The sequence below is a fragment of the Corvus brachyrhynchos genome, unplaced genomic scaffold (assembly GCF_000691975.1).
Source record: "Corvus brachyrhynchos isolate BGI_N302 unplaced genomic scaffold, ASM69197v1 scaffold115, whole genome shotgun sequence".
NCBI classification, from domain to species: Eukaryota; Metazoa; Chordata; class Aves; order Passeriformes; family Corvidae; genus Corvus; species Corvus brachyrhynchos.
This window is the reverse complement of record NW_008239553.1, coordinates 2,331,941-2,356,829: the sequence shown is the minus strand read 5'-3', so window position 1 is coordinate 2,356,829 and position 24,889 is coordinate 2,331,941. Positions and strand designations below refer to the sequence as shown.

General features: G+C 43.9%; 1 protein-coding gene across 1 annotated transcript in view; it reads right to left on the bottom strand.

The window, feature by feature from the left end:
- Positions 1-19,071: 19,071 nt before the first annotated feature.
- LDLRAD3 (low density lipoprotein receptor class A domain containing 3) overlaps positions 19,072-24,889 on the bottom strand; it is an 83,357-nt gene continuing 77,539 nt past the window's right edge. The window contains exon 5 of the mRNA XM_017741603.1: positions 19,072-23,901. Within this exon, the coding sequence (XP_017597092.1) occupies positions 23,640-23,901 (262 nt within the window). The 3' untranslated portion in view covers positions 19,072-23,639. The remainder of the gene's footprint in view (positions 23,902-24,889) is intronic.

Sequence of the window (24,889 nt, the reverse complement as noted above, 5' to 3'; positions counted from 1 at the left end):
ACAGATCAGCAAGCCTCCCTACCCTGCATCTCTACGCCACACAGTGGCAGGCCTCAACCCACCGAAAACTCACTGAAGATTTATGACCAGAATCAGTAAGATACCTACTGTCTGAAGTATTCTGGTTCCTCAGTGCTTGGTGGCATTTAGGCATTGGGGCCTCATTCCCAAGCCCAATTCTGCATTTATCTTACTTTTATGCCTGCACAGACATGGCCCCTACTTTTGGACATTATTTTTTTTTCAATCCACTAGTGCCAGCCAGTATTATTCCATGCTCTATTAAGCCAGAAAGGTAAAAATCCAGAAAGTTGGAACTGGATCTCAACAGACAACTGATACACTTTTGTGTCTGATGACAAATAAGTAATCAGAAGATCAGAGTGAAATCAAAGAAACACAAAGGCATGCCTTTAGTGCACTGCATAACTGAAAGTTAAGAGAACTGCATTTAGAAACTACTTTTTTTTTCCTCTCTGAAAAGAACAGCATGAAAGTGTACTTGGCCATCTGTGTCTCAGGATGTTTTCCTTTTCTTGGGCACAGATGGTAAACATCAAACATCACTATCACTCCGATCTACTGCATCAGCCCTGTACGCAATCCTATTTACAATTTCTAGCCATTGCTTTACAGTGACCTCATTTTTCCCTTTGGTGCTGTCTTGGAAGTTCTGCCTCATATAAAGGCACTGAAATAGACACATTCAAAGCTCCCTTGTGGGTGTGGTAACATACTTCTCAATAAAGCAAAGACCCTTTAAACAAAATGAAAGCTGGCCACATTTTTGCCTTGTCCTTAGGCAAGTAAAATATAAAAAAACCCTTTCCTATGCTTTCAAAACAGTAAAATAGAACAGCTAAGCAAGAAATCTAGTCAAGGTGAACCTCCATTCCATCTTCTGGTTTGCACAGCACCTCTCCAGACTGCACATTCTCTGAGGCAGTGACCCTGTCTTCACAGCCCCATACAGGGGACTGACTGCCACCAGTACTCCCATCAGTAACACCAAGGAGCCTGTCTCCTGGTGTTCATGCATCACCAAAATACTATAGTTATTTCAGGATCAGATTTCCAATTGCCTGACACAGCAGCAGTCTTATCTTTTCCTAGATAAATGAGGCTGATCTATGCAGTTTAATGGGTGGATCATGTCATCACTGACAGCTCACAGAGAAATGGTCCAATTTTCAGAGGTGTGGAATACTTTGGAACTTCAGATACTTCTGATATACTTCTGATAACCCTCCCTCTGAGCCCATCTAATCTGCAGTGTCAGAAGGGATCTCGGTACAATTTCCCCCAAGAGAAGTGATTGTTGTGGTGTTTTTGGTTAAAATTTCTTCTTCCTCTACAATCCCATTTTCTTGTATCATTCTGTATCACACACACTGTCATTCTCCGCTCCAGAGCAGACTACATTCTGGCAGTGAAAGAACACCATCCTATTTCAAAAATGCAAGAATAAATGAAAAGTACCAAAATTAAAAAACAAAATCAGTTACAGAGATGGTCCTTTGTTGAAATGGTGAAGAGAGCTATGAAGCCTTCTGGTAACTGAAAATGAACTTGACTTTGAGGTGATGAAATTCAACTAATTAGTATTTCTCTAGAGAGGGGGAAAATCTTTGGGGATGATCACTGCATACAAAATCAACATTCTGGTCATTAATTATATTTATTCTTAAGTAAAGGCAGCTTACTCACATTAGCAGGGTTCTGGGGAAGGAGTACCCTCTAGCATAGGGCTGTTCTAACAGCAGGCACTGGTGCAACTCTGGACCACAGCCTGGTTTTGCTGAGAGCTCTGCATGCCCTACAAGAAATCAAACTTTTCACAGCTCCTTGACTGCAGAAACAAACAGGGCCCAGGAGCAGCTGCAGCTCTCCAGGCTCAACAGCATGTCCAGCCCTGGGTAGTGGGACTGAGTTTGGCTTTTACAGCAGACCTGGAGGCCTTGATGTCACCTCTGGGACCCCAGTAAAACTTGAACAGGCAGCCTGGGTGGGGGTGAGAGTGGGGCCTGGAACCACAGACTTCTGAGCTGAGTGCTTGTCTCTGCAGTGACTCTGAGCACCTCGCTTTACCTCTGACTTCTGCCTGGCAGGTAAAAAGCTATGTTACACCTATTTTGGGGGTGATAGAATAATTAACTGATCCACTTGGTATTAAGCCTCTTGCAACGTGCAGGCAAAGGAACCTACAAGTGTACTGAGCCTTTTGCCAAGACAAAGACGTCGATACTGGAGTACTGTGTTCCCTACGACAGCAAAGGCTGAAATGATTTTCTGCTGCCTTCAAAGAAAAGAGTGTTTTGCAGAATTTCTCTCTCTCAAGTTCCTCAGGAGCACAGTACCACACAGCTTTGAAAATACAACGGGGTTCAACTGCTGGACCTAAATCACTATCACAATGCTCTTCAAAGGAATCGCATCCTGCTGGGCTTTACAGCTGATGGCAACTCTTCACCTCTCCCTGACCCACTTTAACAGTGTGTCCTTCTACCTCATTCATATGAAAGGCTTCAGAAGGAAACTGTGAATAAAGGCCACAGTGAAAGACCAGCCCATCTGTTTGTTTAGGAAGAACCCCTTTGCTTTGTCTCAATTTCAGACCTTCCATGTAAATCAGCAACTATCCAGAGAATTTCCCTGCATACCCCCGCTTCCTTTCTCCACCTCTCCAGTAGCACCTTATCCCTTAGCCTTGTCTCTCCTTTCCTGTGGCTGTGACTGGGCAGATGACTGGGCACAGGAAATAAATTCCATGTATCTAAAGTCCCCGCTGTATGAAGCACATGTGCATGCAGAAGTGAGGAAGGGATTATGGCACTTCTGAATGAACCAAGCCTGGATGATTCTGATTGATTCACTGACATTCATTTCATTTTCATAGCTAAGGCCCCTTTTGCCTAGGGTGTTTTGGTTTTTATTTTTGTTTAAAATGCTGCTTTCCAGGCATTTACTGTGCTTTGTCTCAATTTCAGACCTTCCATGTAAATCAGCAACTATCCAGAGAATTTCCCTGCATACCCCCGCTTCCTTTCTCCACCTCTCCAGTAGCACCTTATCCCTTAGCCTTGTCTCTCCTTTCCTGTGGCTGTGACTGGGCAGATGACTGGGCACAGGAAATAAATTCCATGTATCTAAAGTCCCCGCTGTATGAAGCACATGTGCATGCAGAAGTGAGGAAGGGATTATGGCACTTCTGAATGAACCAAGCCTGGATGATTCTGATTGATTCACTGACATTCATTTCATTTTCATAGCTAAGGCCCCTTTTGCCTAGGGTGTTTTGGTTTTTATTTTTGTTTAAAATGCTGCTTTCCAGGCATTTACTGTAAGATATGGTACAGAATAAATATGCCCTGGGAGGCAGTACAGCCTCAGCAGGCCTTTAGGAGGTCTGCAGAGCTTGCAGATACCAGGGATGTCTCATGGGGGGAGTGATGACGTATTGCTCAAATAAACCTGAGATGAAGCAGATGGAGGGAACAGTGAAGGGGCCTTCAGCCATCCTAAGTGAAATAGAAATAGGGTTTTATTGTTTTTTCTGAAATCAACCAGGGACTTCATCATTGCCATTTATTGCCTTATTAACTCACTTTTATTATAGCATTCATGATATTTGGACATTCCACACCTGACAGAGAAATGCCTGCAATGAGCTAGTTCTATTCAGGCATTATCCTTTATTTGGGCTGGCCTACAAAGAACTTTACGGGTCTGTTCGTTTCCCCTTGAGATCTACTGTATGTCGACTTACACAGAAAATGTCACAAGCTGTTTTATAATTATAAACCAGCCCCTTAACCAGTGTTTCTGCCTCTCTTCCTCCTCTCACACCCCTCAGGAGCCCTCCACCAGGAGTCCTCTGAATGCATCACCAAAAAGATCACTTGTCCCCGGAGTCCCTGTCACTGTGTACTGCCTTTGCATGGCCACGCACTCCTACTGCGCTTCTGCAAACAAAGGCAAACCCAAGCCAGCTCCACAGATTCTCCCTCCTTACCCCCAGCTGTTTTTCATGCCATGGTAGCACCTTCCTGTCCACTTTGGAGCACAGTCTGGAGGGCAGCTCTGCTGTGAGGACACAGGACTGGGCTGTCTGGTGTTAATTAATCTGTGACATGACTGCAGGCAGCACAGGGCTCTGTATCCAGGTGGGTGCTGTTAGGAAGGCAACGACAGCATCAATACTGCTCCAGTGACTACAACTTCCCTTTTTTTTATTTGGTGCTAGGTGCATTACAGGAAAAAAAAGAAAAGAAAGTGAGAGAGACTGATGCAGGGAGGGGAAGGATCAATGGTGCTCTGCTCCTTGCGAGCAACCAGACTGAAGACATTCCCCAGTCAGCCTAGTGATGAGAAATGGCAGGCTGAGAGCAACCCACACCATGGTCCTATTTTAACACACATGACCTGACTGCTAACTAACCTAACTCCAGTGAGACTTAGCAAAGCCTTGGATTTAGAAGAACAATACCTATATTCAGCTGAAAAAACAATCTGCGTTAAAAATATGTCTCCTAATTGTGGCCAAAAAGGCCAGATCCCCAAGCCATGCCATGTTTGGAGTATGTAGTGAATGCACCTGGTCCTGCTGATTCCAGTGCTGAGTTCAGTCAGCTGTTCAGTGAGCCAGACCCCGTACTGCAGCAGGGAGCCAGGCAGCCGTTCAGAAGGGAGATTTAAGAATAGACAGTGCTCTAAACAGACAATTGTCAGCCAGTATTTGGAATTTCGCAGTCAGCAAGCAGAAAGCCTCCAAATAAGAGAATTAACTGCTGCTTAAGGACTTTGTGCTCTAGCTGCTAGCTGACAACCAAATTTGTGCTGAATCTGATGCAGCAAACTTTAATCCTGCTGTGTTATCAACAATACTGTGTATTTGCAGGTTTAAACACTCCCAGTAGATAAAATGCCCTTGAATACTCACTCTCTCTTTAATTCCCAACACTTTACTTGAAAACATAATCCCAAATATCTCATTAACCAATGGCCACAACACCCTTTCACAAATGCCCGCAACTCCCTTCATCCACTCCAGGATCCTTTTCTATTTGATATTGTACCACATTATCACAATCTACTGAAGCAGGCCCAGAAGTGCTGTTAAGAGACTCTGTGCAACACTGCTGAAGTTAAATGACAGATCGCCCTAAAATGACATATCCTGACATTCAAGGAGACAACTAAAGTAGAAATACTTCAGGAAAGGCAGTCTTCCAGGAGGGAAAAAAGATGACAAGGTACAGTAAAGACATTGTCACATGGCCTCACCTGATCACAAACTGAAACTGGTTGTAAATGAATCCCCAGAGAGTAATTGCATTTTATGGTTTTAAGCTCATGCAAATTTCAGGGTTCAGCCACACACTCAGCCCACCACCTTTTCATGTTATTGCACGTCAGCTGAGCAGTGCTAACTCACGGTGCCTTCTGCTCCCAGTGCCTGAGAGTGCACACAGCTGCACTGACCTCAGCTGCAACCATAGGCAGGGACGTACCATCCCAGTGTAGGAAGAAAGCCTAAAACCATGAGATATGCCATGAGATAAGTAGTGAAGGGCTTTCCATCAGATATGCTGAGAGATTATGTGGTGAAGGGATTATGTTGGCGTGACAGTGGGCATGATGGCCTGCTGATTGATAGGTTATCAGGTGGGAGGACCCTTATGTCTGGAACTGGTGGAAGAGGGAGTGACACACTAACACATCAGGGTTCTGTTCTACCCATGCACAAACCCCAGACTGTGTAATCGCTCTCTTTGTAACTCTCCATATCCCTCATTTACACATAAGATGGCTGCCTCCCCCCTCCCATTTATGATGCCAATAACAGGGTATTTCGACTACAGTTTCACCTCCACTTCTGCCAGAAGTATAAATGGGCATTTGAAATCCTCAGTGGCAGAAGATGACAATACAACCTCACCTTGCAGACATCGACTTGCTCCTCTCTCCTCCCCAAAGCAGGGAGCCTCTTTGACAAGATTTTGTCTCTGACTGCATTGGAGTATACCCAGGAACACTTGTACATAGCGCTATCCATTTATATTTTGCAGGTCTGGTGAATTTATCTCCATCAATCTCACAGTAATCCATAACCTGCTGCTCCAATAAACTGCACTATTTGTGCATCTGTGATAGCAAATGTGACCAAACTTACAGTGTGGCTCACAAGATTTGTGCATCTGGGATCTTACTGAATGCAACCAGATTTACCAGAAATTAAGACTGCCCACACCCAGCCCCTCTGATCTCTGAGGACCATCTGGAAAGCAGGGGGGGTCATTTTCTGCCAGATTTCTGTACTCTTAACAGCTAAAGAGGATTCACAGGAGATGGACCCACTCAAGCATCCATTCACATGCTTTGCAAGTTTTCTGAACACAACCCTTGAACTTACCTTTGCAACCCATACCTGCTCCAATGGCCAACTTGGCTCAGAGCTCTGCAGTGCTCAAGAGAAGAAGAAATGGAGTGTAATTCTGCTCAAGAGAAGAAATGGAGTGTAATTCTGCAGTATGAGCCACCAATCTCCCTGTTGTAACTGAGGCTTCCTGGGCAATCTCTTCAGTGATGAGTCAGAGATATGCCTCACATGCCAGCACTTCCTCGTGCACACTCTGTCCCACTCTGAAGATTTGCAGCTCTGTGAGCCTCATCCACAGCTCTTGTCTTGCAGACAGGCAGCAGCCTGGAATGATAACTGGGGATCACAACCTCAGCGAGCAGATCCCCTGGCTGTTGTGCCTCCAGCATTATCAGGAGTCAGAGAAAATCAGATGTGATGGCATCAGCATTTAGGGCAGGAAAGGGCAGGAAACAGAATAGTTTTCAGGAATCTGGAATGGGAAGGTTGGTGTTTGGTATTTAGATAATGAGGCTACCAATTTCAAGATAAGCTCTCATGGGTTGCTAAAGGCCTCTAATTAAGTCCAACTCTCCTCTTTTTCTCATCAATCTATTTTCCCATCTGCTCCTTCACCCAAACGCGGTGCACTCCCCATTGTTTAGGAACCCTGATGGGGAGGCTGGGGGAGGGAAGTCAGTTCCCTTATGCAAGTCCTGCTGACAGGGACAGCATCCAAACTGAGCAGCACAGGGGGCCTTGTTTTAAGTGTTTGAAACAACTATTTCCAGCTTTGTGTATAAATGAGCTATACATTACTGAGCAAAGTCATGCTCAGCCATGATCTTGGATTCACAGCTGCAGAGAATAAGACTGACCACAGCCAACATTAGCAAGGAAGCAGAAGACTCACACCTGCTTAGGGCACGATCAGCAGGATGGGCTGATGCTGGGGTTTTCAGCTCTTGCCTGCAGGAGTTCCCACCAGTCAGATGGATAAACAGGATCTGATAGGCCAAACAGCACATCTGTCCCTCCTCTGAATTGCTCAGTTGTAAGTACTTGGCAGCAAAAGGGTTAACCTGGAGAGAGTCCCTCAATACCTATGTGATGGATATGTCAAGTGACCCCCCTGGTCAAACATGCTCAGTCAGACCAGAGCCTACTTCCTCATTAACAACAATAAATTCAAAGCAGATGGAAAAACTGCTCTATTCTCTGATCCAGCTTTCAAAGCCCTTTGATTTCAGAATCCCTTGGCTGCTCTTTGACTTTTTTTGCCTGTCAAGTTCCCTGGCAAGATTGATAGGAGGAGGATATCCATGCAAATTCTGGTTCTGGTCATCTCCCTTGTCAAATTTCCCACATCTGAACATGTTAATTGCTTCTCTCACCTCCTTTGGTGTAAAGACCGTTTGATTTTTTCCCTATCCTTTCTCCATCAGCAGGTTATTACAACACTTTGAAAGGGTCAGTGGTTAACTCTACTATGGCTGCATTACTTCTCGCATACACTGTTCCCTGCATCTCACCCTGCCAGGCTGGCAACTGCCCAAAGGAATGTTTCTTTAGAGACCATGCTCTGGTTTTATGCACACCACTGGCTGAAGCCCATGAAATAAGTGGACATCCAGAAAGGTCAGCAAGACAGCAGCCTAAGTACTGATGTCTGGAGAAGACTCCACAGCAAGTGTAACACCAGGACAGGGGCAGTGACTAAGCAGTGGTCAGAGCCATACCAGAGCTCACACGGACTCTGGCAGGCAGGTGCTGCAGAGTAACTTGGGCAGAAGGCACTTGCAAGACTCTGAAGAGTCTCCCTCAGCTGGCACAAGACATTTCCTGCAGTCATGCCTTGCTGCCTTTTTCACAAGGGTATTTTTTTCAGTCCCCAGCCTGGATGTGAATTTTCAACCAACTGCTTCTCATCCCACCCAGGTGGGATGAAGGGACTCTCTCTCCCTTTCCTGCAGCCACTGAAGTCTCCCTCTCAGCTCCTAAGGCTGCTTGAGAGGGCCCTGTGGAATGAGCAGGTGCTGACACACTGAATTCCTCAAGGCCACCTCAGGGAGAAATCCTGACCTTGACACCTTACCATCCTTCTGGAGGCTCAGAGCCACCTGCCTTCCCCCTGCCCCTTGCCGGAGTCTCAGTTTAGCTGCTGCCATCCTGCTCTATACATCCCATCCTGCCTCCTGCCCCACTAAAATCCCCATAGCAATTACCACCCCTAAGAAAGGACCCATTTCTACAGGCAGAAACAACAGGGAGCCCCTGTGGTAGGGTCTTCCCTCCTTCCCTCCCTGCCCTCAAAGCTCATTTGGCCAAGGCAACACAGACTGATGAGGCCTGGCAGACACCCATTCCACCATCCCAGTCCCACTGCAGAGGGAGACCAGCTCTGCCAGCTGAGCCAGCTGCTATGCTCCAATACACCACTGCTACCATTGATAAGCAAACTCCTGTTTCCCCATGGGTCCGTGATCTTGGCCACAGAGATTTCTGGTCCCTATTCCCCACTCTCCTCCTGGGCACTGCAGACGCTGTTCCTCACCTGCAATCCAGCTCACAGATATGCCACCAGAGGCCACAAACAAACACTCCTGACAACTAGGCAGGTCCCAGCCATCCTGGAGATGTCCTGTCAGGCCTTGGCTCTTCAGGAAGACCACAGAAAAGTTTGTCTAAGCAAGGCAAACTGAAATGAAGTTAAAAAGTAGTGGCATTGCACAGAAACCTTTAGGAAAGTGTACGTAATAAATCCAACCTCAAATTACATTAGTCTGAGGTTTTGACCTCGGCTGCTGGCCCAAGAGTCTTCCAAAGTACAGCAAAATTCACTTTTCAACATCACTGTGATGACTCCCTACTCTTTGCAGAAACACAGCAACACACAGAGCTAGGAACAGTGAGTGGCTGGTGGGATGCCTTGGCCATCGGAGTGTGGCAGGCAGTGAACACGGGGAAAACGGAGACATTTCCTTTGCTAAAAGCAGCTGTCTAGGCACTGCCAGCAGGACTGAGCTTATGATGCCCAGAGCAGCAAAAAGCTGATTCCATGTAATGAAAAACAACCACGTGCTGATCAGGTTTTTGACTAGACACTCAGTTATGGTCAATGTTTGATAATCCACCTTTTGTCCTCAAAACTATTGTGGGCAATGTATGTTTTACACATCCTGTAGTAACACAGAGCCGTGCCAGTGGCACACTGAACATGCATGAAGTGCTACATTTTGGAATACATAATGCACTTCTAAATCCCTCAGATCCTTTAAAGGTCCCCCCCATCATCATGCTTTTAAGCGAAAGCCAGTGCACACAATTCAGATGTTGAAAGAGCAAGCCAGGATCCAGGGTTCCTGTCCTGACTCACACAGCAAGCCTTGTGCTCAGGCAGTTTCACCTCTCCCTGCTGACGAGGTACACCAGGGTAAAAACAGGATCATAATTTGCTCCTAGCTTACACACAGAAGCTGAAAAGCTTTAGTTCTCTGTAAGAGACTGTATAATAGCCTGCATAAGGATTTTGAGGCAGGACTGACTGAAGGATGTTTCAATTTCTCTCCAGAGAGACAGGAGTGGGTGCATGCACGCAGAATTGATGTGTGTCTGCCCAAGAGCATCTGCTCTTAAGTTACATGTTTATTATTCATTAAACCTGGTAAAAGGCACAAAGTGACACCAAAGTTTGTCTCTGAGACTGAGCAGCTGCCACAGTTGTTTTGGAGTAGCAGCAAGCCAGGCTGGTAAAAATGATCTGTGCAGCTTCCTTTGAAGCAGCTACTTGGATCCCATAATGTGGTTTAAGGGCTTTCAGACTGACTTAGTCCTGGGGCTGCCATGCCACAGTTGTTTTGGAGTAGCAGCAAGCCAGGCCATCAGGGTACCCACGCCTCCTACTTGTTTCTGCAGCGGGAGATGTGATCACAGCAATTTTAATGATTGACACAAGGCAGCAGGAGGGATCCAGAGAACTTGCCATACAGCAAGGGAAGGTGCAAGAAGATGCTCAAAGACTGCAAAACTGTTGTTTGATGATTATGGAGAGATTGAAGGCTGTTTTGCCTTCCTTCTTTCAGGGTGCAATTGTAGGTACAGCAGAAACAAGGAAGCATTTTGTTCACAGCAAAAAAAAAAAAAAAAAAAAAAAGCCAAGCAAACAAAACTGATTTCCAGTTCAGCAAGCTGGAAGAGAGAAACTTTTGGCTGTGTGTTAATGAGGCTGCTGTGGAGACTTTGGTCAACACAAGAGCACAACTAATTTTTACTGAAAGTATCGAAACATCAGACACGGAAATATCAAAGCTTTGGAGCTTTATATTGATTTACTTGTCACCTCCTTGTAGTCAGTGCAAATGAGGTAGGGGTTACTCTGTAGTTAAGTGTAGCTCATTCCTTTCCTCCCAGCTTTGGCAGCTGGGCCCAAAAAAAGCTGTCACCTTCCCTCTTCCCATCCTAAGGGACTTCATCTAAGTTTAAATGAATCACTTCCAACTTCCCTAAGTTCAACACCTAGGTAACTGCTTCCAGTGCCAGGGCAGGGGCCAACAAAGCAGGCTGCAATGAACTAGGACAAGGAAAACAGGTGTAAAGGGGAGACACTCCATTGCTTCAGCAGCAGAAGCCTTTGGGAAGAGCAGCAATAAAATCAGTTCAGGGTTTTTCCTCAGCCTGCAGTCCTGGGGCAGATTTCACTACCTATTTTTACTTTGAACTTGAAATAAGTAAATGATTTGGTTTTGTCATTCTCTCTCCTCACTTATAAAGCCAAAGTCATAGTGTTTGCAAAGCAGTCAGCAATTCCCAGAGAGAAACTACCACTGAGAGGCCAGCGAGCAGCCTCAGCCAATGTTGTCATGAAGCACAAGGAGTCCAGACACAGGGCAGAGGGAGCAGAAAGAGAGGAGTGATGAAGCAACCAGCCCAAGGGCCATCTTCCCCAGCCCCTCCCCTGACTGAGGGATGCTCAGCTTGCCATGATACAGTTTAATATTCAGAAGGTCACAGTTTCAACTTTTGCCTCAGGCCTTCCAGACTCCTTGACACAGCATTTCAAATTACATTAGTTTGGGAAAGAGGCAAACAAAAAAAGTTATAGTTTTCTCCCAGGCATTGCTTTAAATAGAAAGCAAACAAATGTCACTGCTGACATGCACAGCCCTGCAGACAGCAGTGAGATGCACAGACACAGACAGATGCGTGCGACTGGCCTCTGTGCTTGATCAAGACTACAATTCTTTAACTATCAGCCCAACATGTTCTGCATAGGAAACGTTTTTTTAATATCAGATTATGGAAGATAATTAAACAGCTTTCCATTCGCATGCTGGGCCATTTGGTGAACTATATGAATACTATGGTGGTTTGCTCTCAGTTTTCCACCACTTTCTTTTCCACAGTCTCCTGTGTAATTTGTTCTGTCTGGCTGTTTCAAAGCACATCTTTATGATGTCCTTTTACTCTATTCAAATCACCATCTGTTTGTTTCATTAGCAGTCTCACTTGGGGGGTGGGGTGTGCTGAGGAGGTCATTCAACATTTCAAAATTAAAAGCTCGGAACTAATATTCTTCAGCTAGAAAATTATAAAGTGCTGCTCTTTGGCATTTTCCAGAAGCTTGTCTAAAAGCAACCCAGTGCCAATTTCTTGATACTTTCCCCTTTCCTTTTACCTTAACTGAGAATCACTACTTTACTTGCAGACTAAAGACTAAATGCTTCACACAGTTCAAGGAGAGGTTGCTAAATAATCAGGCTAATAGTCCATGGGTCCACTTATTTATCTGAGCGCACGGCTCTCGGCAAAGCAATGTGATTTTACTGGGCACAATCCCAGTCCCCCCAGAACCACCAGCTCCTTTTACCCTGCTTCCAGTGGGGTCAAATCCAACCGAGAGTGCTCTAGGCCTGCGGTTCATGGGCCAGCACCACGTTTGATGAATGAGAGGGCTGCCACACAGCTTATCCAGAAAAATGCACAATGCTGAAACATAAGCAGGCATGAAGAGGGAAGCGTTTGTCACCCACAGTGCCAGTGTCACAGGAGAGACAAAGCATCATTTTTCATGTCTCTACCAGAGAGTGCAAGCTTGTTGGGACATGATGGCAACTCATTGATCTTGGAAAAATATCTGAGTAATTTCTTGCTGAACCAGAGGGGGTGCAACAAATTCAGCTTCACGTCTTCATGCCCGCCTTGTTCTGTAGCACAGGATGAAAAACAAGCCCTGCCGGAGAATGAAAAGGAGGCTATTGCATTGCATTTGATTATATTGCCTTGTGTTGGATTTTTGGGTGATGCAGGTAGCCTGCAGGGGGAAAAGGAAGATCAGGCAGACAAGAAACATGAAGGGTCACACAGTGATTTGTTTATTCACTGAGTCATTAACTCAGCAGTAACCATCTGAGATGTTTTATTGGTTTAGAACCCTGTTTTGAAAGGTTCTTCCTTAAATTGTGACTCCTAGACTCACCAGACTACAGCTGAAGCTATTAATTTCCCAATGGAAAAAACAAGACACTTGAAAAACACAAACACATCATAACTAATGCACTGCTCATTTGTCTGAATGCAGAGTCCTGCTTATAGAGAAGCACACTACCTCTTGCATGGGCTGCTGGCTGAAAATATGGCTGCATTAGGATGAGTGGTGCCTCAGATGCCAGGCATGTCTCCAGTTACCAAGCCATCACCAGTGTGCTGCTAGGGAGAGGCTTTCCCAACCTGCCACTTCAGAAGAGGGATTCTTAGTTGCTTCACAGGCTGCCTAAAGACAGTGAGCAGAGACACAAGCAGTTGCTCAAGCCACAACAGTGCAGCCAGACCTTCTCCATGCTGGCAAGCTTGGGACAAAATTATCAGGAATAGTTTCAGCAACAGTGTGGCCAGCAGGACCAGGGCAGTGATTGTTCCCCTGTACTGGGCACTGTTGAGGCCAAACCTCAAGTGCTGTGTCCAGTTTTGGGCCCCTCACTGCAACAAAAACACTGAGGTACTGGAGCATGTCCAGAGAAAGGCAACAGAGCTGGGGAAGGGTCTGGAGCAGAAGTCCTGTGAGGAACAGCTGGGGGAGTTTAGCGCCTGGAGAAAAGGAAGGTCAAGGGAGACCTTATCTCTTTCAACAACCACCTGAAAGGAGGCTGGAGCTGGAGGTCGGCCTCTTCTCCCAGCTAACAAACGACAGGATGAGAGGAGATGGCCTTAAGTTGTGCCAGGGGATGTTTAGATTGGATATTAGAGAAATGCTGGGCTGTGAAAAATCCCATGAAAGTTCAGAGGTGACTTTAATCCTTGAACTACATTCCAGCAGCAGGGCACTGTAAAGCAGTCATGTAAGCTGAAGAGAAAGCAAGGGCAGAAGGCAGTCTTCAGATGGAGCATGCACTGGAGCACCAGACCTTCAGGAAAGGGACATGGAATACCAAGCTGACAGAAGAGATCTAACCACAGGCACAAATAAAATCCAAAATTCTTCAGGGCATCTTAATAAACTCTCAGACTGAACATAGATAAGGGCAGACAGATCCTCTGGCATTTTCCTAACAGTTGATAGTGGTGAGGGAAAGCCTCCCCATAGCCTCAGGGATCCTTCCTAGGTGACTGATGGTGTGAAGTCATACACTCGCCAAAGAATATAGCACAAGCCCGTTTCCAGATGACACTTCATGTACTTATCCCCCCTTCCCCTTCATTTCCTCCCCTTTGCCTTCAGACCTGTCACAGTCCATTTGGTAAAAATGATCTGTGCTGCCTCCTTTGAAGCAGCTACTTGGATCCCACAATGTGGTTTAAGGGCTTTCAGACAGACTTAGTCCTGGGGCTGCCACAGAGGTTCAGCTACTATCCTCAGTCACTGTAAGAGGGCTGAAGTCCAAAGCCCCTGTCTTGAGCATATCTAGCAATCTAAGATCTCCCCTCACACTGATCCTGGAACCACTGGCTACAGGTGATTGCAGAATGCCAGGTCAGACTGCATCCACTGAAATAAATGCCTGTTTCTTCAAAGGAATGTGAAATCCTCGGGTGTGCCTGTGCAGGCATGTCCTGTGCACTGAGAGGTAATGAACAGCCCCTGGAGCTGCTGGTGCTACCAGCCCACCATGCAGCAGGATTAACCTCTGCTTACAATGGGGTTATAAGGCTCGTTACCCAGCAGCTGGAGGGAGGCTCACCCTCACACAGTGGTATGGCCTTCAGCTCTCACCCGACCTGGGATTTCACCACACACATGGCATACACACAGTCCCAGGGAAAATAACAAGAGTAGGGGCTGCCCTGATGGGATTAGCAGGCAGCAATGCTATTAGGACTCCAACTCCCTGTCTGCCTTCTCCTCCCCAGCCAGAGCCTCATCCTCTTAGGGTCTTGCATTTGCTCCTGTCTTGGTGTCACACCACACCCTTACAGCCCAGAGCAGCTCAAAGCCCAACTCGCTGAGCACAGCAAGTGCTTCCCTATGCGGCACCTGGCCTGTGCTGGGAACAGCTCCTCTGCTTACTTCATCAGATTAACACAAAACATGCTATCAGCACATTGGCAGGCTCTTAATGTCTTTGCTGGCAGGCTTTAATGGCCTCAGGTCTTCTAAGGCATCCCATTCATCTGGTGACTGTCAGGCTGCAAGAGCACCAGGGTGCTCTCCCCCCACATCCCCTTCCTCAAAGCAGAGATAAGAGCAGCTATTTTAAAAAGCAGGAGGTGACATGAAAGCACTCACTTTAGTTAGGACGCTGCTGCCATTCCATAATTAATTTCACCTAAATTTTCAAAGGAAGAAAAAAAAACCATCCGAAAACCATTCTGAATCACGCTCTCATCCACGTTAGCCATCTCCTTCTTCATATCAATATCAAGAAAAGAAAGTGGGGACTTCTTTTATTTTTTTAAATAATATTACCCTTCAAAGCACTATCTTGAGCTAATTTTTCAAATGCCAGCATGAAAGGCAGCCAGGTCACACTCTTCTCTCTGTAGTTCCTTGTATCACTTTGGGCTACCTAGAAACTCAGGGTCAAAAAGACATTTCTCCCTCTCACCTCCTCCCCCTCCTTTCCCCAGTTCCATAAAGCAGAAAACGTTGGTGCCAGCCACCCGATGAAGTGTTCCTTCAGGGCCTGTAGTAACCTGTGGCCCTCCCCTCCACACACTGTAATTCCAGTGGGCATTTCTAAACCAGCATTATTTACAGCAACCCATTTCCAGTACACCCTCCAGCTCCCTTCTGGGAGACATTCACAGTCCACACATTCATTAAGCTACAACCTTCTTTCGTGGAAACCTACAGAAATACCTACTCTAGGTGAAGATCCAGCCCACAACCTTATTCTAGAGCAAAGTCCTCTTCCATGTGAAGAGCTATACCGAGTAACTGTTTCAATGAGTTTGCAGAAATAATAGGGCTAACAAATACCTAAAAAGTTAGAAGAAAATAAGGAATTCAAACATTTCTTCATGTTTTTTTAATCACTGCAAGAATTTTTTGCAAAAAGAAAAAGAACTTGAAACAGTTACCTGCATATCCAGACTTACCTCTTTTTTCTTTTCTCTCCTTAAATCTGCAAAAAATCTTCTGTTAAATGGAATAAAGGATTTAAAAGATCTCGAATATATGGATAAGATGGCACTATCCAGAGGTCAGGAAACTGGATCTTGGAAGATGCAGCTTCTGTTATTCCTGAAATTTATTTTGAGGTCTCTCCCTGTCTCAGGTGTCCCTACTTTAAAAACAGTGCAAATCTTCCTCCCATCCCTGCAATGGATAAAAAAAGAAGAGAGAGTCATTAGTTGCTTGAGAAACATGACTTAAACAAAGCAGCCAAACAATTTCCACATAGTTTCCCAAAGGAAGCTGACAATTGGTCTAGAATGATTTTCACATAGTTCAGGTGTCACATACCAGACAGACCAACTCCTGCTACCAAACCTGAAACAACTACTGCTTTCTCCTGTGAGTGCTGCACCTGCAGCTCCACTGGGCTCACAGTGCAGGAATATCTAACTGACCTGTAGCCAACTCCTAGACTGGCCTTGCTGATGAAGATCTGCTGTGTCTCTCCGATTCACAGGTTTGACACTTTTTTTTCTTTTCCCTGTAGAAGCTCAGGTACAATTTTATTTTATGTAATTCACATCTTAACCAGTATACCTAACATGACACCTTGCAAGTGGATATGTAAGCCAGCTCCCTTATTTCTGAAGCAAAGCACTCTCCAAATCCACTTTGGGTAATTCATTGGTTCTGCTAACTCCACTGCTCTGCACAGAGTGCCAAGGGAGAACAGTAAATACAGCAACAGATGCATGGAGAATTTTTGCTCTTGACTATGCATCATATTTGAGTAAACAGAAATTAGCAAAAGAGCAGCCATGTATCAACCCTACTTCCTTAGTCTGCAAATTCACTTACTGAGCAGCATTTAAATATTTCTTATTCAGGTACAAGAGCTGGAACACATAAGAAATCTCCGAAGCAGTTGACACATATACATATACATTAAACAGCCAACCTTCCTGTCCTCCCCTTACCCCACACCTCCATGAGATAGTGCTACTTTGGATGCAGCACTGGGCAAGGAGCCTTTGGAGCATTTTCTAAAATAACTCTGTCACAAACAAATGAGAAGAAAAATCTACTCTGTCAAACACAACATCATACTTCTTCATCCCTGTGCTGCAACAGGACTCGCATCTGTCAAGGCAATAGAAGGTGTTCCAAATAAATATAAAAGACTCAGACTCATTCAGCCAAATTGATGCTGCCAGGGCACTCCTTGAGAAGTGAGAGGTTTGGGTGAAGATGAGCTGTTACTCCTGTTGTTCCTCACAGGTGAAGGTTATTGCACTTTTATGCTGGAAAACAACAGTGGTTTAAATTTGAAGGAGTTACAGGCTGTAGTATCAAATAATGAGAGATGAAAGGTTTCACCTCAGGGTAACTGATAGGAATTAACCTTAGGTAAAATGAGACTAGGAAAAAAAAGAAAAAGCCACCTGTAGAGTGGCTCTTGGGAAGCAGAAAGGAAGTGATGGTCCCAAATCAATTCTCAGTGAATGGGGGTCTTCTGCATGGTATCCAGCATCAAAGCAACTGCACCTAGTGAAACACTTGGTACTCATTCCCACAGAAATACTAAGGGTCAGATCAGCCCCAAAACTGCTCTACCTCTTCTTCTTCAGTGGTCCCTGCAATAAGGCTGTAAGGAATACTGTCAGGATTTTGGGAAGCAGAGAATCATGTTTCAATATATCTATTCACAGTATGTTTGGCAGATAAAGAGAAAAGTAAATTTCCTAGAGAGATCAATCCAGGACTTTTCCAAAGTGCTTTATGCAGTACACATACCCTCAGCTTTTCTTTGAAAAGCAAAGAAGAGCTGTGAATTTCCACATGAAGATGTCTTTGCTTCAATTAGTAACAGCAAATAATTTTGGACTACAGCTCCCCAAACAGTGAAAAGCTGCTCAGTTCTCTCTCCAACAGATAACTGAGGCTGACTGATTAACAGAGTGCCTGCAAACCATCAAGAAAAGATGTTGCTCTTAAAAATCACTGCTGCCTATTTCATTTTTAAGGTGTAAAAATTAGGATCTTTAAACAAATCAAAGCAGAGAGAATAAAAAAACTTAATTAGGGATCTTAGTTGGAGAGTATGGTATTTATTATCAACATTGCTCAAGCATAGCTCTTGCTGGGATGTGAGACTGAATGAGCCAGCTCTGAGACTCCAGTACTCCCTCCCCTGCAGAGAGCCCATTGTGGCAGCCTCAACAGCTCCATCTCCCTTGTGCCACTGGTGTTGAATTCTGGATCCACAGCTATTTTGGGGCAGTTTGCCAGCACCAAACAAAGATTTCCATCTGAGAATCTGAGTGAGGGCATGTGATTTAATTAATGAGGATAACAATAAAACTGGCATGCCTTTGTGAAGGTAGCAAGTGGAGAACAATCATGGAAGTGGGATATGGCAACCTCTGTATACTTACAGAGATTCAACTACTTAGACATAACATTTGAATTAGTTCTCCTTAGTCTGGGAAAATAACTTTATAACATCAGGGGTACTTCTTACAGTAATCCTTTGATTAACAGGACTTGGACAAGAAGCGGGTCTGGACTTTCTGGGGCTGGGTGGTTCCCCTGATAGTGGTGGTGCCTGCATGAGGCATCTGACTTGGGACTGCAGCCAGGCACGCTGCCTCCACGGAGCATCTCCACTTGAATCTGGCTCACGCGTCCAGCACGTGGATCACGGACCTGGAGATAAACAGGGACATTGTGCTGGCAACACGAGTTGGGGGGAAGTGGCAGGCAGAAGGGGGGAGGGAGAGGCTGATGCTGACAGCCCCTTACCTCTGTTGGTAAATCCATATACAGCAGTCAGCACAGAGCACCAACCTCTGCTGCGGCCTCTAGAGCTTTGCGACAAAGCAGACAACAAAACTGGCTCAGATGCCTCATCTTTGATGCCACAAACACAAGCAAAATGAGAAGTTATGAAATTAAATCATTTTCATTTGTATAAATACGAACACACATGGATCAGTATATTTTTATACATACGGGTACATGTGAGTTTCCAATATCACTTTGTTTTAAAAATACCTTTAAAACCCACAAAGAGTTAACAAAACTAATCACGGAATGCAAAAAGAAGCCTCATGTAGGAGGCTTTAAAACAACTGAGACTTCATGAGACAGGGGACACGCTCACTTGTGAACAGTATTAAAACACCAACTTTATTCAGGAATACAGAATACATTTTTGAAGATTTCCAGTTTACCGAAGTTTAAGACAAGGTTGGCTTTCAACATACAACCTCCTTTAAAGCATTTAAGTAACTTCTCCATTTCAAGTTAACAAAACCCCTCAAATCAGGAAAAAAAAAAAAAAAGACAAATGAAGGCCACAGTCCTGCACTGGGATACATTCAGGCAGAATCCAGCACAGTATTGAAATTCTTTCTGCAGTCCGTATTTTAGTCCATGGGTGCAATATAACCTTGTGTTAATAAAAAAATATTGCAGATCTAGTAAGAACTGCAAGAAAAGCCCTTGTCTTACCATTTTAATTCCAGGCATTATATGCAAAGTAGCTTCCAATAAGCAACAGTTAAAAACAGTACTTGTCATTTGATCACCACATTAAAAATACAGCATTAAATTTTTTTTCATTTATACAATTTTAAATATTCATTAAAAATCACAAATCAGTGTCCCTCCATCCTTTTCATCGTTAATAGTTTTTCTTATCTACTAAAACCATTTGTCTTTGCTAAGATGTCTAAAAGTAAAGAGCACAAGATTAACAAGCTGCAGCATTAATTAAAGTGAGAGTCATCTCTTTCCTCCACTCAGTGTCTAAATCTATCACAAGGGCCCTATTAGCTGTATCAAAGTGAAGTGGTGTAAATAAAACTGATTTGGCTTAGAAGTAGAGGAAGAAGGAATGCAGAGTTATTTAAAAATTGTGATGCAGTCGGTGTTGTTGTGTGTGTCACTGCAGACAAGAGCCAAGAAAATTATTCACAGGCTCTCTTTTAAAAGCATTACTGCCAGTTTTCCATTTCCAATACCAGAGAGGTAAATGATAATTTGCTTTACAGGGAACTTCAGATTACTATCAAGCAGAATCACTAATGGCTTAACTTTAAATACACAGCACTCTGATTTCAGCAGAGGGTACAGACACTTAAAACTCCTAAATTTTATTTATTTGTTTATTTTTAAATGACCTTCTTTTCAACATGCCTTCATTTACCTCAAGTAGTCATTTCTTCAAACTCTTTTGTTCAAATATATTAATAACTGCACTGAGAATTACTCAACACAGTGGTCACCAACCACTACAGATGCGGAAACAGAATTTGGCTCTGGAAGAAAATTTTAACTGATTTTACTTTTGTAAGAATGGATCTTTGTAATAACATCAATTTGTTTAAACATTAAATAGAAAGGAAAGCTCTTGGATGACTAACATCAAACTAAAAGGTTAAGAGCAATTGTAAACAATAGGATGATCAATTCCAATTTTACCTGCTACTGAAAAGAAACCCTATCATGTGGTATTGGATGAACATTTAACTGCAGCCTTACAAGCTGCAGGATTTCCAATGAAATATTTAATTTCATCAGCACATTTCCCAAAGATTCCACTGAATAATGCAGCGTAGAGCTGTATTAACACTCTAGAAGTGACACATCATAAACAATTTCTGTGTGATACTACAGCAATTTCCAAAGAAGCCAGCCTAGCAAACCTGTTCTACAAACCAGAAAACTGGAGTAAGACGAGTCACCCCAGGTTTTAGCACGCCTTTTTTGAACAAGATACTGAACAGCTGTAGTCCTCAAAGTTCAGTGGTCCCCATGAGTAACAACGAAGAGGAAGACAAGACTTGTTGCTCTTTTTGGATCTCTAGACAATGATATCTAACAACACCCAGAAATGCAGGTAACAGCCTCTCCAATCAACATTCAAACAGAAAGGCACAATCTCCTTTTAAGTTGTGTTCTCATAAACTAGAAGATTCCTTTACAAAGATAAATACACCCTTAGCTGGAAGGGAAAACATCACACCATTTAGAATGTTTATTCCTTTTTTTTTTTTTTTTTTGTAAAGTCCAAATGGATTATCTTAATGCAAAAATTACATGAATATATACATCCTGGAAGAGTATCTTTTTTTTATATATATATATGTACATATATGACAGTGACTGACACAGAAGACAGAAGAAACAGGCTATATTCACTCTTTTCCTACTTGTTAGCAACGCAAGGCAATGTTTTTCAGATGCCATAGGCACACAGTATTTGGGTTGCACACACTCTTGGTGTCTTAGAATACACATGGGGAAATGCAATTGCCTGTGCAAGGCTTGTTTGAGGGATACTGGACACAATGATTTTGTTTCACTATACAGCTTTTGGCCACTTTAAAACATACCCAATTACAATGAAGCTACTGCAAACTCCTCAAGGGTATGTTTTCAAGAGCAGTATAAAGTTTCTAAAACTGCAACAGAAAACTATTAAGGTTAATTCTCATACAGCGTAACACAGCTCTCTTACGGAGCCCAAGAAGAACTTTAATGAAAGGCCAGAGGGACAGCAGGGTCCAGTGACCACAGGAGATGTCCTTGCACCCACCTGTACTATTAACTCATTCATGTACCTGAGTCTGATCTACCTGTAAAATAAAGAATAACTGTCTGCTCTGTGCAGACATCAGTCTGCTGATGACCTCAGTCAGTCAGTAATACAGCTAAATCCTGCTTTGTGCAGGACAGCATAACTACATTGCTTGAGTTCTCAGCAAGCACGAAATCAGATCCACTCTTGCACATTACTTTGCAAGGACCTAAGAGCATCTTCAGCAATGCATTTCACCACAGGCTGCCTAAGCCTGTAATGAAAGCCCTTCATCTGCTTCCAAAATCAGCCCAGCCCATCAGTATCAGAATTCTCCAGGACACCCCACCATGTCCTCAGTCCTGGAATGACCTGTGCTTGTAAATCTCTCCCTGCCTCTTGCATATCGTGGCAACAGACTCCAGAGCTGGAAATGGAAAAATAACCAAACCAACAACACCCCCTGCCTCCCTAAAAATTCAGGTGTATTTATGAGAACTGAGACTGAACTTGAGTTGTTCCCTTACCTACACTCCAAATTCTTGGGTTCTCAGCATATTACCTCTGGGCAAAAGAGTCTACCTTAGAAAGATGGGGAGAAAGAAAGCAGAAGGTGTGGGCAGTCAAGCTTCCTTCACTTCTTTTAAACAGCAAGGTCTATTTAATGACACTGTTCTTTTACACAGAAGGAGTGGGAAATGTGGGATAGACAAATATTAATAATTTTTCAAGGCAATTTTCCCCTCAGACAAGAGAAAGACGTTGTTTTCTCTATATTGAGCACAAGCACAGCACTGCAGTGGCATTTAAATTCCTAGCTTCTTCCCTCTTGCTACTCTGAATACCTTTACCTCCAAGGTGCTTTCACATGGGTGATTCAACAAGGTGCACTGAAACACATCTGACAGGAGACCATGACAAGACTCAGGACAGAACAGACAGAAATAAATTCTGGTTATCTGCAGAAGTTAGGATTTTAACCAAATGAATATGAATAATGTAAACTCTGTAAAAACCAATGAGTTTATCAAAAACAAAACTTTGACAGTTTAGAGTTCTTGTGGTGCAGAAGAACTACACCCACGTGATACACTATGCACATACCCACACACAGCATTACACACATGTATTCATGCATGTACACATACATGATGGAGGTGGGATGACAAGCCCAACGCCTTTCACTGCATGACCTGCCTGCTTTCAGCTATTTTACAAATACAACAAACTACTCACTGACATTAAAGCTTTCTGTGCCGGGTGTTTGCCTCACACCAGTTTTGGTGTTGAAGATTTAGCTGGAACAATTTGGGTTTTGTTTTGTTGTTTAGTTGTGGGGTTTTTTTAAGAGGGAACACATGGAGTAATGTTTTGCCGCACAGGAAAAGAAGTCTTGCTCTGTTGTTTTGAGAAGCTTCAGTGCCTCTGTACTCAGCCTTGACATTTGACAGATAAACCAACCTTTGTGGTGTTGCTGAGACAACCTATGCAAATATGGCCTAAATACTGGCATCTGGAAAAAAACCCCTTGCTTAGTTACAGTTGTTGCATCCTCACAAGCTTAAAACTCCTTCACAGTGAGAATGTTCCAGGCTATGCAGAGATGGGTCAAGTAGGAGATTTTCTGCAATTTGGGCACTGCCAGGCGGCTGGCATTGGGCACCACACCTCCAAGCAGAATGACTGCCTCTCATGTGCTTCAGTGACCACCAGTTGACACCAGAGAGTAAGAAGAAACAGCTCCCACGTGGACAGAATGGAAGGCAGTCTGAAAACAAGAGTCCTTCTGGCAGAGTTCTCGTGCACCACTTCTGTAAATATTATACACACACATATATACATTCATATACAGTAAGCAGTTCAATAAATACAGCACATCAGTTCTTTTGACAAAGCACTGATGTTTCTCTTACTTGCTGAACCAGAACTTGCTCACAGAAATACTGTGGAGAGCTGATGTGACTCTAGGTTTAGCCCCCCTGCTCTGCCTTTGATGAGCCCAAAATGCTGAATTCAAGTATTAACTCAGTGTGAATTCAAACCAAGTCATCATTCAGGCACATGTCCCCCTGAAACCTATTAGCCACAGCAGATTAACCCACACAGACACAGTAAATGCCTTCCTGCCATCCCAACTACTGGAGCAGTTACACTTCTCTTTCAGCAATGTGGCTGAGCAGAGAATCACTCTGAACTACTGTCCTCTCCAGAAGAGTTCTGTGCCCATCCATGCTGCCATGGACATCTCTCGTCCAACTGTCGGATGTGCCCACAGGACTTTCTGCCATGGGGGTGTCTGTGCTGGCCAAGCTTCCCGACCGAGAGCGGTAAGGAGGAAGGTCCGCCTGGTTAAGTGATTCCGATTCGGAACAATAAGGTGGTGGAGGAAGGTCAAACCAAGGTGGTCTGCTGTAAGACACACAACAGAGTAAGAAGTTACTGGAAACATTGGGACAGAAGATAGTACATGGTATTCCAATTATGAAAAAAGCAAACAGCATTTCTCAGCTTTTCAATTATGACACATATCAAGAGATCTCAGACCTTCCTACATCATTCGGGTCATTTCAAAATATCCACACCACCACTGGGAAGCAAGGTTTCTGGCCAAGGTGCAACACAGTAATTACAACCTGTTCAACAATCCACACGCTGAGTTAGTTGGCTATGGACTTCAACAAAGCTGGCTCAAAGCCAGCTGTGCAAGAGGTAAAGAACTTTTCTGTTTAACATTTACACCAGAGAAAACAAGTTTAACAGAAATAACATTAAGTGGTGGATTTACACCTATAGATGATGACGTGAACAGAAGAAAGCTCCAAGGAAACCTCCACTAAGTGACAGAGATTAATGGCTTACAGTCCACAAATAAATAACAAACTGAATTCTCCACACTGACAAATCACTTTGGTTGTCATGAGATCACATGCAGGGCAACTGCTAAGTAGGTACAGGCAAGATGAGTACTGCATTCAGGAAAACTGTTCTGTGGTTCTGACAGCAAGCACATAAAGTAGCTGAAGGGTTGAGCAGACTGATAACAGGCCCTGGGGGCAATTAGCTCCAAAACTGCTGATGGTTTTATCAGCTCAGGTGAGAATTGATTACAGTCTGGACACCTGCTCATTTAGTTGTCCTTAACAATGAAAAGATATCATTATTATGAAAGTCAACATTAAGACAAGGGACCTGCAGCCAAAAGCAGCAGAGAATAGGAATTTACTATTATTCTTAAATCCTACAGTTTGTACTAAAAATACCAACAGGGTGATAGTGAATAATCGGAATTGTTAAAGTTTGTACTATGTCCTTTTCATGTAGAGGGGATGTCTGTTTACAAGTTTTGTTTGGAAAGGCTTTACAGACAGAGGTTAAAATGAAGGTTAATTATCTACAA